Source organism: Sus scrofa, chromosome 9 (assembly GCF_054392235.1).
Source record: "Sus scrofa isolate SSC_HxYL_T2T_F1_AM1 chromosome 9, Sscrofa_HxYL_maternal_Yorkshire_Landrace_v2.0, whole genome shotgun sequence".
Lineage (NCBI taxonomy): Eukaryota > Metazoa > Chordata > Mammalia > Artiodactyla > Suidae > Sus > Sus scrofa.
In genome coordinates this window covers 129,279,768-129,296,932 of record NC_139391.1, presented here as the reverse complement: position 1 = coordinate 129,296,932, position 17,165 = coordinate 129,279,768, and the positions used below count along the sequence as shown (strand labels likewise).

The 17,165-nt window shown below is 46.2% G+C and overlaps 1 protein-coding gene and 1 long non-coding RNA gene across 4 annotated transcripts in view; one reads left to right on the top strand and one right to left on the bottom strand.

The window, feature by feature from the left end:
* Positions 1-17,165, bottom strand: part of LAMC2 (laminin subunit gamma 2) — a 59,737-nt gene that overhangs the window by 22,943 nt on the left and 19,629 nt on the right. For 2 of the 3 annotated variants that reach the window (XM_021063800.2, XM_084977953.1), the window contains 6 exons: positions 10,913-11,048; positions 9,131-9,229; positions 6,554-6,690; positions 5,629-5,751; positions 4,449-4,638; positions 2,429-2,541 (listed from right to left, as the gene is read on the bottom strand). In XM_021063800.2, the coding sequence (XP_020919459.1) occupies positions 2,429-2,541; positions 4,449-4,638; positions 5,629-5,751; positions 6,554-6,690; positions 9,131-9,229; positions 10,913-11,048 (798 nt within the window). Of the gene's footprint in view, positions 1-2,428; positions 2,542-4,448; positions 4,639-5,628; positions 5,752-6,553; positions 6,691-7,602; positions 7,791-9,130; positions 9,230-10,912; positions 11,049-17,165 lie in introns of those variants that run through there. The other variant, XM_084977954.1, reaches the window with a different exon arrangement.
* Positions 12,475-16,647, top strand: LOC146400182 (uncharacterized). Its single transcript, XR_014816487.1, has 2 exons — positions 12,475-14,119; positions 14,809-16,647. It is a non-coding gene; the product is annotated as an uncharacterized LOC146400182 (long non-coding RNA).

Here is a 17,165-nt window from a genome sequence, read left to right as displayed (position 1 = left end):
CTATCAACAAAATCCTTGCCTGACCTGGGAATGAGCATTCCTAGCACCACAGGACAAACGGCCTCCCAAACTTTGGTTGAAATTAAAACCAAAAGGAAAGGGATTGTAAAATAAAGGATGGTGCCCGCCATCCAGTTCTATAAGAATCAAATCTTTTTTTTTTTTTGTCTTTTTGCCTTTTCTAGGGCTGCTCCCGAGGCATATGGAGGTTCCCAGGCTAGGCGTCGAATCAGAGCTGTAGCCGTCGGCCTACACCAGGGCCACAGCAACACGGGATCTGAGCCACATCTGCGACCTACACCACAGCTCACGGCAATGCCGGATCCTTAACCCACTGAGCAAGGCCAGGGATCGAACCCACAACCTCATGGTTCCTAGTCGGATTTGTTTACCACTGAGCCACGATGGGAACTCCTATAAGAATCAAATCTTTAGCTACTGCAGTTGCTCATCTACAGCACATCCTGAAAGGAATCTGGGGTGAAGAGTAGGGTAAGGCACTTTGTGTTCTGGGGAACCCAACAGAACTGGCCCTCGGAGAGTGATATATTTTCAGGAGAATATTTTATGAACCCAGTTTCTTGCATCTTCCCATACTTTCAAAAAGCACTAAAACCATTCACAAGGTATCTGTTCCTCACAAGTAGCAGAAACCTCCTCCCAAGATGCGGGCTTGATTTCATGTGCCCCCTTCCAAAGTCATGTACACTGGCTCCCCTCTGCCTCTCTGGAACAGTCCTCAGAGCTCTCTGAGACCGGTTCCCAGTTATAATCATCATATGGGATTGAATCAGATTTTCCGTTTCTTTCTTAGATGAGTTTTTTTTATCGACCGCCCTATCAAAGACAGGTGTTCACTCACTGTGTCTTGCATAGGGGTGTAAAGGTCCAACCTGACTGAGTGTGCAGGCTCTGGTGTCAGAAAAATCAGAGTTTAAATTCTGGCTCCGCCCTCACTAGCTGTGTGATCTGCGGACATCACACGATATGTCCATGACTGTGTTTCCTCAGCTATAGAGGAGAAATAACAGTGGTATCTGCCTCCTGTGTTTGTTGTGAAATTAAAGGAGGTAATGCATGTGTTATCGTGTGCTCCAATGCATGTGTTATGTGCTCCGATGCATGTGTTATCGTGTGCTCCAATGCATGTGTTATGTGCTCCGATGCATGTGTTATCATGTGCTCCAATGCATGTGTTATAGTGTGCTCCAATGCATATGTTATGTGCTCCAATGCATGTGTTATGTGCTCCGATGCATGTGTTATGTGCTCCAAAGCATATGCTATATTGTGCTCAGCACACAGTAAAGATTAATAAGTTGTTAGTAAATATCTTTTCTACTTCCTGCTTCATTCACTGTTGAACATGGACATGGCACGTGCCAGCCACGCTTCCTTTTTACATGAGTGCTAAAAAGCTTAAGGAGCTCTCATTTGAATAATTCCAATCATGGCGTTCCCACTGTGGCTCAGTAGTATCCCTGACTACTCAGGTTTGATCCCCAGCCTTGATCAGAGGGTTAAGGATCCGGCATTGTCGTGAGCTGTGGAGTAGGTGGCAGAGGTGGCCTGGCTCTCGCACAGCTGTGGCTGTGGTGTAGGCCGGCAGCTGCAGCTCCGATTCAGCCCCTAGCCTGGGAACTCCCATATGCCAGAGGTACAACCCTAAAAAGACAAAAAAAAAATTTTTTTTTTAATTCTAATCGGGATTAGGAGTACCCAACACAGTATGTAGTCCACAAAGTTCAATAATAGGAATTAGGGAGTTCCCATTGTGGTGCAGCAGGAACGAATCTGACTAGTATCCATGAAGACGCAAGTTCCATCCCTGGCCTTGCTCAGTGGCTTAAGGATCTGGCATTGCCTTGAGCTGTGCTGTAGGTCACAGATGCAGCTCGGATCCTGAGTTGCTGTGGCTGTGGTGTAGGCTGGCAGCTATAGCTCTGATTCAACCCCTAGCCTGGGAGCTGCCATGCTGCAGGTGCGGCCCTAAAAAACCAAACCAAAAAAAAAGAAGAATTAACAGAATAACCTGGTGGTGTTTGCACTTGGTGGCACTGAGTATAATTCCAAAGGAAAGCTACTCAAGAAATAAAAAGAACAGTGTGTAGATGCCATTTGTGACCTAAGGGAACGTACCCCTTTGCCGTAGGTTATCTTCTTCAAACAATCAGCTTTAACCTAAATTCGGAGACTCTTTTTAGCTGGGTAGCATTGGTCCCTCTTGATTGGTGCTGACCACTTTTAGACAAACATTCCTTTTAAACAACTTCTTCTCGAATGTAAAACTTTAGACTCAATCACAGACTCTACATCAAACCATCGAGTAGTTTGTCTACTTGTTCAAAGACACTGGCCAGCTTAGAGAGCTGAAGCAAATTAAACTAAAACCTATGAAGAGTGAAATTCATTTCTTTTAGCCACTTACTGTATTCTCCATAAGTAGCTCGGATCCGCAGGGCTGTGAGGTTCCTCAGTAGCCGCCGATACTCAAAGTAACTCAGCTGGGGGCTCCAGTGACTGCTTGGGTGTTCATTTAATCTGCATGATTTAAAACCAAAAGCTGAAAAATCCAACTCTCATCAATTCTTATAATTTGAAAACCTGATATAAATTATGCCCAAGAACATGGGACCAGCTAAGCCCCTTCTCAGTCCTGCTTCAAGGGACGGGTGAGGGACTGGTAGCCACATCCTCCTAGGCAGAGACCTGGTACCTTCCCCCTCTGTGGGGAGCGCCAGCCCCACAGGATGTGGTGGAGGGCATCCCAGGGTAGGAAACCAAGGTCCAGGGGTCACGACATCCAGAGCTGGTTCAGGTCCGCAGAGACCACTTTCTGTTCTTGCTCATGCAAAAACCTAACATCAGGAACATCTCTAAATTCCAGAAGCTCTGATCCTCAAGAGCTGTTGTCCATTTTTGGTTTGATTGTTCAAATGATTTGTTTTCTGAGCATGTTTCACTTCCTAGTGTCTTCATTTTTCTTTATTATTTTTTTTCTTTTTAGGGCTGTACCTGTGGCACGTGTAAGTTCCCAGGCTAGGGGTCAAATTGGAGTTGTAGCTGTTGGCCTACACCATAGCCACAGCACCGTGGGATCCAAGCCACGTCTGCAACCTACCACCCAGTTCACAGCAATGCTGGATCCTTAACCCACTGAACGAGGCCAGGGATTGAACCTGAATCCTCATGGATACTAGTTGGGTTCTTAACTCATGGAGCTATAATGGGAAATCCTCTCTTCCTAGTTTCAATAGTCTGTTTCCACCTTCTGCATTGTCCACAGCTAACACTTTCCAGCTTGGCGTCATGTTGCCTCAAAGCATCACATCACCAGCCCCTGCACTGTTCTTCTTTTTGTTGTTTTCAGTTTGTTTTTTTGTTTTGTTTTGTTTTTTGTTTGTTTGTTTTTACTGGAATAGCTCTTACAGAAACAACATTAACACTTTTGTTTCACACACACACACACACACACACACACACAATGGAATACTACTTGGCCATAAGAAAAGAATGAAATCTTGCCATTTGCAACAACGTGGATGGACCTAGAAGGTACTATGCTAAGTGAAATAACTCAGAGAAAGACAAATGCCATATGATTTCATTTATATATGAAATCTGAAGAACAAATAAACATAACAAAACAGACTCATGGATACAGAGAATGATCAGATATTTGCCAGAGGGGAGGGTATGTGGGGGATGAGTGAAATAGATGAGGGAGACTGAGAGCTACAGACTTCTCATTATAAAATCAGTGGGCCACAGGGATGAAATACACAGCAGAGGGAATATAACCGCTAATGGAATAATGCCTGGTGACAGATAACTAGAATGACCGTGGTGATTATTTCGTAGGGTACTGAAATATCGGATGACTGTGCTGTAGACCTGGAAATAACACCGTGTTACAGGTCAACTACACATCAAAAAATATCCCATTCCACCTCCTTAGACCCACACAGGGCCATCCATGACCTCACCGCCGCCTCTTTCTCTGCCCTCGCTTCCTACTCCAGGCTCACCTACTTGGAACTTCCCAAATGTACAAAACTCTCTCAAGCCATTTTCTCCTTGTTATCCCTCCCCCCTTTCCTCTCCTTGGACAGCTGCTCTTTGCTCATCACACCTCCTGGGGAAGGCCTCCATGACCGTTCCCAAGTGAGTTCCTGGGGCCTTCGGTGTGTGTTCTAAACACATGTGTCCGCCTTGTCTGTCACGTACAAGCTGCATGGTCACCATCTGTTTATTTTTCTCTCCTGTCAGGGGCTTGTGGGCAGGAATCATGACCTGTCTCAGCATATAACACCACGTTTGGTGCCCAACAGGTGCTCAGAAAAGCTTACTGAATGAATGAATGAATGATGATTGGACGGACGAACAAAGGAATCCAGACTTCCATCCCAGTTTGCTCTGGTTGACCCTCTTGTAGTCTCTCTCCTTACCTGAACGTGTAAGTCTTGGTGATCCCACAAGGCAGCGTCTTGCCAAGTGGCATCAAGGGAGCTGTGATGCGTAGACCAGCACCCTCCAGGACCACGTCGTGGGCAGATGGGTGTCGGCCTCCCCTGTCCACCCGGTAGTCAAAAGACAGGCTTTGCCCGTAGCTCACCTGTTGGTTCCCAAGAAACTTGGCTGTGAAGTGGAATTCGAAAAAAGACGGAGATGAGTTGTGAGACTAGAGAAGCAACGCAGTGAGCAAATGTGCATCAGTTGGCAATTTCTCTTGGAGTCCTCTGTCACCTGCCCACCACCCTCCCTCCACCACCCCGTCGGAAGAGCCAGTTCATGGCACTGGATGTGGCCACGCTGCTACTGACTACAAAGAAGGGTTCGGGACTGAAATGCTAAAAGGGGCTGATTATCTGACGATTCCATCTATTAGATGATGCACAGCATGGCCCTTATAGCAGCAATAGTGCTATTTATTACACACTGCGTCTAGTTTACAGAATACTTCCATGAACATCAGTGGGTGGCAGTAATTCTGGGAAGCTGGCCTCATGATTCCCACTTAACAGCCAAAAGAACTGAAGTTTGGAGAGGTTAAGAGGACACCTTGCCCAGGAATCAATCACATTTTAGCTAAGGATGTGAACAAGCATTAGAATTCTAGCCAGAGCTTTTCTAACATATATATATATATATATATATATATATATATATATATATATATATATATATAAATATATATGTAAGATTTTTTAATGTATATATACATTTTTAATATATATAATTTTTTAAAATATATATATAAATTTAAAATATATGTATATACATTTTTAACATTTACAAGCCGTTAAAGCTTTGAGAAATGCTTTGTTTTTGCTTTTCCATCTGCTCCTCAATAGACTCACAGATTTGACCCCAGTCCTTTATTTCTCATTGTGGTGGGAAACCTAGAAACTTCCCATTTGAATAAAATAGGAACCTCCCCCAGGGTCTGACCACCCGGACACTCAGTTCTACTCTACCTGATTTGTCAAACAGAGCAGAAGCCCCAGCTGTCTTCTGGAGATACACCTGACACTAGGTGATAAGATTTCCGTAGTTCTGAACACCCTTTTCCTCTCCTGCCCTCTTAGTCTTATGAGTTGGCTTCTGTAGGAAAAACACCGTACATACCAGGAGCTACAAAATAGACGGGATCCGATCGTCGTGCTGAGCTAAACACATCTTGATGGCGCTGTGACCACTGGAGCTTTGCAGGAGACCCATTTCTTTGGACAGCCTTCCAGCCATCAACATCTGGAACACAAATAAAACCACTGTGCCGTTGGATGAATCACATCATCTGCTGAGTTAAACAAGACAAGACTTGAGCGCCAAAAAGTCCCAGCAGCGAGTAGCAAGTGGCATTTTCTCTGTATTTCCACATACGTGTCCAGTCCTCAAAATTCCCTGGGCGTCTCCCTGCTTGGTCCTCAAGTTCACCTGCGCCTACCCTATAGCTGCTTTGATTTCTTGCCTTCAAGTCTGACTCTTAGAATAAGAGAGTGAGTTTCTGTCTGCCTGCAATTCGTATTTTTATTTTATTTGCATAAACACCATTTGGCCTCCGTGAGGTAAGCTGGTCTAGTATGTTTAAAGAGGAAATTAGAGTTGAAATCGTATTAATCCCCCATGTTTTGAGCGCTTTGTCGCTTGGTAACTAATTTCACATAAATTAACTTGTTTGGCATATTTGAAAGCAGGGTTATTAGTGAATGTGAATTCCAGAAAGACTCCTGTTAAGCCCCTCAATCCAAATGAATGATTCTTTTGTGGTTTTGAAATAGATGGGACGGGAAATGCAGGGAGATGAAAATCTGGTTTCTTTTTAGTGACTCTTTTAAGTTATTTATAAGCTGGCCTGAGTAACCTGTTTCAGTTCAGTTATAACTCTTTCTAGACTCTAGGCTCTGCCTTATTGCCTGACAAAATAATGTCCAGAAAGCTAGGAGACGGTTGTTAAAAATGACTCAAGGACCCCATTCAGTGGATGGAAGTCTATAACCACAGAACCCTATACGACATGAAAAGCAAGAACCTAGGAAACAGAACGCTTTACCTTGGTTGAAGGTAGAGGTGACTTTATAGACACTGTAGTCGCCAGAGCTTTGGCAGCTGGCCGAATGCCCATAGCAAAAGCACTGGGTGCAGCCCTCAGGGTTCCCCCCGTCCAGGTGGTAGTAGCCTGGTCGGCACCTGCAGAGGTGTTTGAGAAATCAGGGCAGTGTTACCGGTTATTCCTTGTCCCTACAGAGAACGTGGTGACTGAGCACTCCTGCTTTCTCTCCCACCCCGCCCATGAATTCCCAGAGGTGAGCAATACTGCACTGCGCACTGCAGGTACCACCCCCATTCCTAGGCCCCCTGATGGACGGTCACAGCCCCCCACTGAGAGAGCATGAAGAACATTCCCTCTCTCAGGCTCTGGTACAGCAGAATCGCGTTTGACATAGCGGTCTGGAAACAGTGGTTTTGCCCATCCTGTTAAGGAACCAAGTGGAGGCCACGTGGGCAAGACGAGGAGGGGGGCAGGCAGGGACACGCAGAGTGGCCTGCCCTGGAGCATGTGTTTAATGGGGGCAGAAGGGGGAGGGGGCCAGGAGGAGAAAGGCAACAGCTCCCAGCCCAGCCCCCACTCAGCTGTACTGACCCACCCCCACCAAGATCACCGTTCCTGGCACGAGGCACCATCCCTGCCCCTTGAAAGTGGGCTCTGACCCACAGTGGATGAGGAGGGGAGGTTTGCCAAATAAGGATGGCTAAGGGCTCTCTGCAAAAGCCAAATGTAGGCTGGCGGCCCCTCTGCTCCCAGCTCAAGCCCTCCAGAAACTTCTCTGAGGACCGCAGCTGGCAGACAAGTCCCAGATGCTGAGGTCTCCGAGAGGAAGGCGGGGGAAGCTGGGAAGGATTTGTTTTCTTCTTCTCGTCTACGTGAAATAACGGCAGTTTTGATGATGATTTATTTAGCACTTGTGTCGTGCCAGGCACCTTATGTGTGCTCCCTCGTTTAATCCTCCCCACAACCCTGTGTGACAGGAACGGGTATCTCATTTACTCAGAGGAAGAAACCAAGGCCAGAGAGGTGAAGAGACGTGTTCAAGGTCATACAGCTGATAAATGGCTGGCGCAAGACTCAAACTCCGGTTCATCTGCCGGTGAATCATGTGGTGTGGTCCCCTGGACTATGGACTATATGTCAGGAGTCTGGTCATGGCGCAAAGTCACAGAAAAGCAGGTTAGCTGTGAAGAGTAGATGCTTCGGAAAATAGTGATACATAAGTATTGGTTTCTTCCCTCTATAGAGCAAGGGTTTAAAAAAATCATTAGAGTTTCTGTGGAGGAAACCTGTAGATTAAAAGAGATGAAAAAACAAGGAAGAAAGAAGGGATGCAGCAGAAGGAAGGGGAAGAAGGGAGGACGGGAGGGGGAGAGGAGGAGACAGAAGGGGGAGAGGGAGTGATGGGTGGAGGGGAACGGAGGGGAGGGAATCAGGCAAAACTAACCCACAGTGTTTAAGGGTGTTCTTGGGTGATAAATTATGAAGAAAAGTAAGGAAGTCAGAACAGTGGTCGCTTCTAGGCAGGAGGGAGGGTGTCACAGGACTGGCACATTTTTTAGCAAAGGTCTATTTCAGGTAATTGGGGGTACTGACAACATTTATTTTACATGGCTTTCGATTTCTGTGTTATATTTTGAAATGAAATATGTCTTCAAAAAGTGACTCTTATAACACCTAAGCCCCATTTCCCTACCCCCACCTGAGCAGCAAAGAACCCCACACACACCCCCCACCCCCCACCCCCCACCCCCGGCTAGGAATGCACCTGGCACTTCCTCTGCCCAGGTATAAGTGATTGGCAGGATGCCAAAGAACTGCTTTCTTTCTTTTAAGGAAATAAAGAGAAAGCTTTTTCCTTTGGGGCCCACCTCCCAGCCTTCGACTCACAAGTCTCAGGGGGTGTGGGGAAGAGTTTTAAGTCTGAGCACAGTTTGTGCTTAAGGAATTTCCTGCAGCAGCAACTGAGGATGGATCAGCCTCATTGCATCTCCTGCCCCAATGCGGCTTGGGACCCACAGAGGGTTCTCACCTTTTCCCCTGGTGTGTGTGCCTGTGCACACGTGTGTGTGTGTGTGTGTGTGTGTGTGTGTGTGTACTCGAGCACACACACCCTCCTACCCACCATCCCATCCCTGGGCAGTCCTTCTCTGCACATGATGGTTATACATGGCCATACGCTGCAATATCCCCTCTTACTAGGATTTGCCCATGTTTAATGAGGCCAGGCCTCTTCTGGGACCAAGTCGAGTCATGTGACCTCATGGCTGCATACCACCCTGTATTGGGAGCACCTGGGATTCAGAGCCTGCTGGCCAGGGCACTCTCTGGGGCCGCTGTGCCTCTGCCCCAACATAAACAAAGAGAAGGGATCCACAGCAAAAGTGTGGAGTTCAGTAAGATTTAGGGGCTTGGTTGTCACTTATTTTAAAGCCTGGTCTTTGAGGACAGAGGGCAGGAAGAAGGTCATCAACATTTGTTAAGTGTCCCCTTGCCATAACTGCACTCAGAGGATGAATTCTCACGCTAGTGGCCAAGGACTTTCCCTGCTGTGTCTGTCAGGTCACAGTTCACACAGACCTGTCACAGCGCTCTCCGGTGACAGCTGGCTTGCAGACACAGTGGCCTGCGTCACAGGGCCCCAAGATGCCAGCTGGGTCACAGTCACACTTGGAGTCTCTGGGAAAGAAGGAAAAGAAACTCAGCGATGTCTTTCCAAAGGCTTTGCAACTATACACATACAGATCTAGCGCTCACAAGCAAATGTCACCGACTTGAGTCCATCTTTCATCTTCAGTGAGGCCTCTCTTGGATATTCCTGTCCATGCCCATCGCTCTCAGACCCCTGAAGAATTCATTTGGCCATGCAAGTGCTACTCAAAGCGTGGTCTGTGGACAGCAGCCAGTCGAGGCAATGTTTGCTACCCACTCCTAAAGAGAGGAGGGGTTTGCACCAGAAGGTAAACCCAACGCACCACTCAACTGTCTACTTTGGTTGACTATTTGGGTCAGTTGACATTTTTTTAAAAATTATCACCTATTTCTCTATCGTTGAATTCAACAGTGTCTGCTTTCACCATGACTGATTCCATCTACTTGCTGTTGGGGGTTCATTTAGTTCTTTCTTTTGGTAACACGTCTATTGACCCATAATTCATACCACTCAATTCACTCATTTAACGTGTACGATTCAATGGTTCTTAGTTGATTCTCAGAGTTGCGCAACCCGCGCTACGGCAGGTTTGGAACCTTTTTATCACTCCACAAAGAAACCCTGTGTCCTTTAAGAATCACCCCCATTTCTTCCCCTTCCCCCAGCTCTAGGCAACCACTAACCAGCTTTTTGTCTCTATAGATTTGTCTTTTCTGAACATCTGCTATAAATGGAATCATACAACATGTGGTCTTTTGTGTTTGATTTCTATCACTTAGCATGTTTTCAAGGTTCATCCATGTTACCGTGTGTCAGTAGCTCATTCTTTTTATGGGTGAATAAAATCCCATCACACGAATATGCCACATCTTGTTCATCCCTCATCAGCTGATGGACATCTGGGTTGTTGCCCTGCTTTAGCTATCATGAATACCGCTAATGTGAACATTTGTGTACAAGTTTCTGTACAGATACATATATTTTCATATCTCTTGAATATATACCTAGGAGTGAAATTGCTGTTAGTTTTACTGAATTTTTTTTTTTTTGGTTGCAAGACTTTCACAATGAAAAAAGTCAATATTTAGTATTTTCATTATTATTATTATTTTTGCTTTTTAGGGCGGCACCCATGGCATATGGAGGTTCCCAGGCCAGGGGTCAAATTGGAGCTATAACTGCAGGCCTACCCCACAACTACAGCAACACAGGATCCAAGCTGTGTCTGCGACCTACACCACAGCTCAGGGCAACGCTGGATCCTTAACCCACTGAGCAAGGCCAGGGATCAAACCCGCAACCTCATGGTTCCTAGTCGGATTCGCTTCCGCTGCGCCACAACGGAAACTCCCCAGGTTGAAATTTGAAGGCCTCTTCACTTCCATCCCTGTCCTCCTAAAAGATGGGCCGTGGTCAGGGTGAAGCGCATGGGCTCCAGAGCCAGAACTCTGGGCCTGAACGTGAAGTCCACTCTCACCAGCAACATGAGCATCTTATGTAACCTCTCATGATTTCGATTTATCTTTGACCCAAGTACAATGCTAATCCCGACCTTGAAGGGTTACTGTGAGGATTAAATGAGATGACCCTCTTGAAGCCCTCGGAACAGTGTTTGGCACAACGTGGGCACTCAGTCAATGTAAGAGATTCCTAATGTTGACACAACTGCCATTTGTCATGGCAGTGGCGGTGGCGGGGCAGGTGCTTACAGGAGCCTCTGGTCTTGGGTGCACCCAGCATCCGTGAGGGTGTGGAAGCCTGGCAGACAGCGGTCACACCTGTCTCCCGTCACACCTGGCTTACAGCTGCACCGACCAGCGTTGTCACATCGGGCGCTAAGAGAACCTGTAACCCCAAGGTAGGGAAAGGAAAGAAGAAAAGGACACATTTAATTTAAATGACATGAGGAAGCAACCGTCTGTCACCTACAGGAGCTCAACAAATACTAAGTAACAGCCACCACCTGCCGCCTCAAGCCATTCTTTCACACCGTCTGGATGCGCGTCCGCCCACTAGGGGACGTTCTGACGACCAATGACAGCTTCTTCAGGGAAAGACACAGAAATTACTCTTGAAAGTATTATTATTCATATCTCTGCCCCGGTTTCAACATCGCGTAGTTGGTCAAGTCCTTGAGACCTCAAGAAGGAACATTTGTGAATGAGCTCAGACAGTGAGGATGAGAAGCTAAGCCGCACCCTCCCGTATCTCTAGCAGGCAAATGCCATCTTTTAAGGGTCAGTGCTTACATGATACGATCTTTCAAAAAATACAAAAAGGCCTCGTAGCCACACATAGCTCTACCTGCCTGGAGAGGTAGAAAGTCTCACCCTTGGAGCCTCACCCCCTCGCGAGGAGGGATGACCCTGTGCATCGTACCTGGGTTTGTGCACTACAGCACTTGTCCTAGGATTCATTTTTTATAGACGGGCTCTCGCTGGTAAGTGGGACCTCTTGGGCTGAGCACTGATGAGACAGGAGGGGCTCAGGGCAACAGAAGGTGCCACTCCCACCGCCTCCCCACCCACTATCCCAGGTCAAGCCTCTACCTTCTCTCACCTGGACCCCGCCTCGCACTCCCCTCCCTGCCCCCATCCTTGCCTCTCTACGTTCCATCCTCTGCAGAGCATCCAGAGTGCCCCTTTTCAAATGAATTCCGGTCCTACGACTCATCTGTGTCTTCTGGTGGGTCCCTACTCAGAGTGGAATAAAATGCAAACCTTGTACCTCAGCCTGCAAAACTCACCTCTCTTACCTCATCTCCTGCCCTCTGTCACTGAGGTCCAGGGCCCTACTTCCCTCCCTGTTCCAGAAATGTGTTAACTGCTTCCCTCCTCAGGCCATATGCACCTGCTGCTCCCGAAGCCTGGAATATTCTTTGCCCAGAACCTCCCCTAGTTGGTCCTTACTCAGCACTTGGGTCTTGATTAAATATTACTTCCCTACGGAAGACTTCTCTGACTCCCATATCTGAGTAGCCATCCCACCGCTCCCCTGGTCCCCAGCCCTGCCTGCCTCTGACTATCCCCAGGGCCCGGCACAAAGAAGAGGCCCACAGACCTGTGGGTTAATGTACAGATGCCGAGAAAGAGGCGGGGGCTTTGCGAAAGGAGTTAGGAGGAGGCCAAAAGATGAGGTGGAAGGTTGGTCACCTACCTTATAATTTCCCTGCAGCCGGCAGAATTATAATGTAATCCATATATCTCAATTAACTGTGATGATTAGGTTACTTACAGTCGATAAAGCCAATGGAGCACTAACCAGCTGCTCCTTTTTTTTTTTTTTTTTTCCTAACCTTCTTATCCGTCTGTGAGCTTTTAATTCACTTTTAGATACAATGCAAATCAGTATAGGTATTGGCTCTGTGCCTATAGAAAGACTTTTATGCCACAGGTGGAATGTGAAATAAATTAGTCACAGTCACAGTTAGAACTTGTGAACATCTCCAGGTCAACTTTGCAAGGCTTGAAAGGGCCCTCGGTGAAAATAATATAAACTACATTTTTTGAGCACCTGCCACATGTGAGGCACTGCATTAGGCACTTCATTTATTAGCTCATGGTGAATTAAGAGCTGATAGAAGGATAACACACCCATTTGTGGATAACAGGGAGCCCTCAGATGATCAGGCAGGTGGTGATGAGATGAGACCTGCAGTTTAGAAAGACAATACTGGAGCAACTGCAGGATGACTTGGGAGAAGGGAGAGCAGCAGGTGTCATAGAAAAACTCCTCCCCTGACACAATGACCCGGGGTTAGAGGAGTCAGGGTGAGAAGAGGAGAGACAAGCCATGACAGCCACTGCAGATGTAGAACGAACAGACTTGGGACATGGGTGATGGGGGTGGGGGACCCCATGGACGACTATTGGTCCCCTGTTGGGGTGGGTACGGGGGCACAACCACATGTGAGGCTATTGACAAACCAGAGGTCCAAGGAGGAAAAGGCTCTCACGTTCAGTTACCAAGATAACAAGTTTGATGGGACCTAGTGAACTTGAGTCTCAAGTGGCATACTGAGGTGGAAATATTCACTTGGAGCTCAAGAAAGAGGCTGGAGAGGAAAGTCTGGGAGCTCTCAGCTCGCAGGCAGAGCAGGAAACCATAGCAAGTGTGAGATCACTCCAGGAGCAGACAGAGATTGGAGGGCGGGTGCCTTGGGCAGAAATGGAACTTCACTGATTAAGAGAAATGATGACCAGAGCAGGGAGAAAGTCTCAGGACAGCGGAAGCCAAGGGAGGGGAATTCTGAGGAGGGCTGAGAGGAGAGGACCGGGGTATAGTTTTCAGGATCTAAGGCAAGAGCATGTGCAACAAATGAGAGGAAGAGAGGCCATTGGGGTTGGCATTTAGAGACAAACAGCGGCAGAGCCAAGAAAGTAAATTCCTGTTTGAATTTTTGCTTTGATAAATAACATTAAATGTTCTCTCTTTAACACAATTTTTAACATAAATGCATGTTAATCTGGAACCCAGAAACACATTTTTTCCCTCCATTTGAATGAGTGGAAATTATGCTTTCAATTTAAGATCTCTCCCTACAGCAGTTTTTCAGAAACAAGTTATTCTTATAAGGTGGACAAGACTGTACTTTGTTTTTGAGTTTTGCCCAAATGGCCCTCAACAGTACTCTATGAAACACTTTTGAGGGGAATTAAGAGTCATCACTTGGAAACAGGCATTCTGTGTTCGAAGGAGCATGGAAAATGGCACGCACTAAATCTTTCAGGGATTTATCACGTAATAGTACACTCCATAGGCATGAATCCTGTGTAACTTTTTTTTTTTAAGAATTCGATGATTTTTTTTTTTTTTCGTTACTGTTGGTTTACAGTTGTTTAACTTTTTTTTTTTTTTTTTTTTTTTTGTCTTTTTGCCTTTTTGTCTTTCTAGGGCTGCACCTGCGGCATATGGAGGTTCCCAGGCTAGGGGGTCTAATCGGAGCTGTAGCCACCGGCCTGCACCACAGCCACAGCAACTTGGGATCCGAGCAGTGTCTTTGACCTACACCACAACTCACGGCAATGCCAGATCCTTAACCCACTGAGCGAAGCCAGGGATTGAACCTGCAACCTCATGGTTCCTAGTCGGATTCATTTCTGCTGTGCCATGATGGGAACTCCTGTTTAACTTTTTAATGCCAATGTTTCCAAACATTGTTTGGCATTCTTATAGGCAACACCTATTGTTATCTTGGGGAATACAATATTCCATAGGACATGATCTAGAGAATACAGCTCTAGAAGCTGGGGGCAGGAAAAGAGCCTGGGCAGATCTCACTCCAAATACCACTGCTGAGCTGCATGTCCTTGGGGAAATGCCCCGCCTCCCTTCTTTAAAGAGAAAGCAACCAAACCTTGGGGAACTGTCCTAAGACTTGCAACTAGGAGTTCTCATCGTGGCTCGGTGGTTAACGAATCCAACTAGGAACCATGAGGTTGCAGGTTTGATCCCTGGCCTCACTCAGTGGGTTAAGGATCCGGTGTTGCCATGAGCTGTGGTGTAGGTTGCAGATGTGGCTCAGGTCCCGCGTTGCTGTGGCTCTGGTGTAGGCCAGCGGCTGCCTGGGAACCCCTAGCCTGGGAACCTCCATATGCCACGGGAGAAGCCCTAGAAAAGGCAAAAAAAAAAAACAAAAACAAAAACAAAAAACCGACAAAAAAAGAAAAAAAAAGACTTGGAACTAAAGTATGTGAAATGCCTAATTCAACGTCTCACACATAGCAGGTGTTCCAAAAAGTACTTTATACTCTTATCATCTAGGCTTCCTCCAAGCCTTGCAAAGTTGACACGGCAGCATACACAAGCTCTTACTGTGAACAGAATGGATTGATTTCATGTTCCCAAACGTCCAAAACAATAACACTGGGTTTTCAAAGTATCTCATTAAAACAAAAACAGCTGTCCCAGTTCCTACATCATGAGCTCCTCTTAAGGGTTGTGGACAATTGGGTTTAAAGGACAGATGAAGAACAGCTTCCTGTTTCAAGTCCCAACAAGCACTCTCAGGGCTTATGTAGATAGGATCTCCATGCACTTGAGGACTCAGGAAGGTGTTTGAAGATGATTCATCTTTAAAATGTAAATCAAGAGAGTCTGCTTCCTTTTGAGAACCCTTCAAATATATATACACACTTTCATTTTTAAAATAGCACTATTATTATTATTTAATTATACTTAGTAATAAGTAACTTACTAGCTAAGACATTTTTAATAACTCAAATGTTAATATAGTCTAATCCACTGCCTGGGTCATATATATGCAAAAAAAGTAAAATTAAGAGAAACCGCCCAGTATCACTGATGGCTGCACACATCTCAAGAATTTAGGTGTCAGGAGAGAAACACACACACACATACACACAGTGAATTTCAAAGTATAGAAAAAAGGTTATCAGGGCTTATTATACATGTAGTTGTAAGAATTGAGGATAACTCAGCCCTGTTGCTGAGTCCACAAGGTCATCACCTAAAAATAAGACCAGTTGCTATAGTTAGGAGAAAGTGATGTGACATCCAAAATCTGTGACCACTTTGGGGATTATGAATGCTGTTGGCTTCATTTGCCACACATGGAACGGTAGTTTGGAGTAAGATGCATGCTTCTGCATTTGAAATTGAATATACAACAGATAGCCCCCGGAAGTTATTATTTGAAAGCGAAAAATACCCGCTGGTTGATTGGGAGACTGAGAAGTCACATAGGGAATTAAACTGGTGCCACTGATTTAGGGATCCCTGCAGCCAGCATGTAGCCAGAGATGGCACCTGGTGGGAACGGTCCCCGCCACCAACATGCCACTCAGCCCTCGACAAGTTTCATCACCTCCCACTCTAAGCCTCTGATACCTCATTTGTAAAATGAAAATAATAATAGCACCCTCTTCGTAGGGTTATTTGTGAAGATTAAATTAATTACTAGATGAAAGCATTCAGAGAAATGCCTGGCACCGCGTAAGCGTGTAATGCATGTCAGCTTTCAAACAAGATATAAATCATCGCTGGCCTCCACTGCCTCCTACGAAGCTGTTTACAGTGAGTCTGAGACAGCTATTCCCCCATAGAAAAGTGAGAACCAGGCTCACTGTGGCTGGGTGGGCAAATGGACCACACAGCGTAAAAGAAGAGACAGCATGGTAAATCCTTCACTGCCACCCTTCTTTGCTGGGCTACAGGCTCTTTGAGGATAAGAACCTTGTCTTCAGGCCAGGCTTTCCAGCTGAGCCGGTTACAGTCCGAGTCACCTGCTCTAATTATCTCGCTGGGATGACCCACCTCGGGTGACTCATGACAAAGCTGCATAACCTAAGGGGATATATGGGCTCTTTACAGAGGTTAAATGTCCGTGAAAGTGGAACCATTTTTCTTTTAATTTTTCTTTACGAAGTTCTTTGATTCAGAGCGAGAATTGCTACATCCAAAATATTCGAGATGCTGAGTCAAAGCCACAGAGCTGAGCAAATCTGACTCAATCTATATCGCAATGGCAAGTCTGGTGAACTTGGTCATGATTGCTGGTACATGCGTCTGTATCACCATGGGATCACCCCGATTTTCTCTTTTTTCTTTTATGGGCCATACCCATGGCATATGGAAGTTCCCCGGGCCAGGGAGTGAATCCAAGCCGCCGCTGCTACTTACCCTACAGCTGTGGCAACATCAGATCCTTTAACCCACGGCACCACAGTGGGAACTCCCCCGTCTTATATAAGATTTCCCAACACACTCTCCTGGCAGCCTTGGCTAGGCCAAAATCTGCCCATTTTGAGAGTCTTGCAGCTGTTGCTATGAATCGGTTGCACAGAACTGCCTTAAGTCATAGCCACGCACTAAGGCTCTACCTTTTCGGTAGGTTAATATTGATCACATTATACTATTAACCACTTTCTGGCAAAGAGGAGAAACAGATACTGCCAAGAAAGACAATAGACAAATAAGGTAGCTTTAAAAAGTCCCAACTTC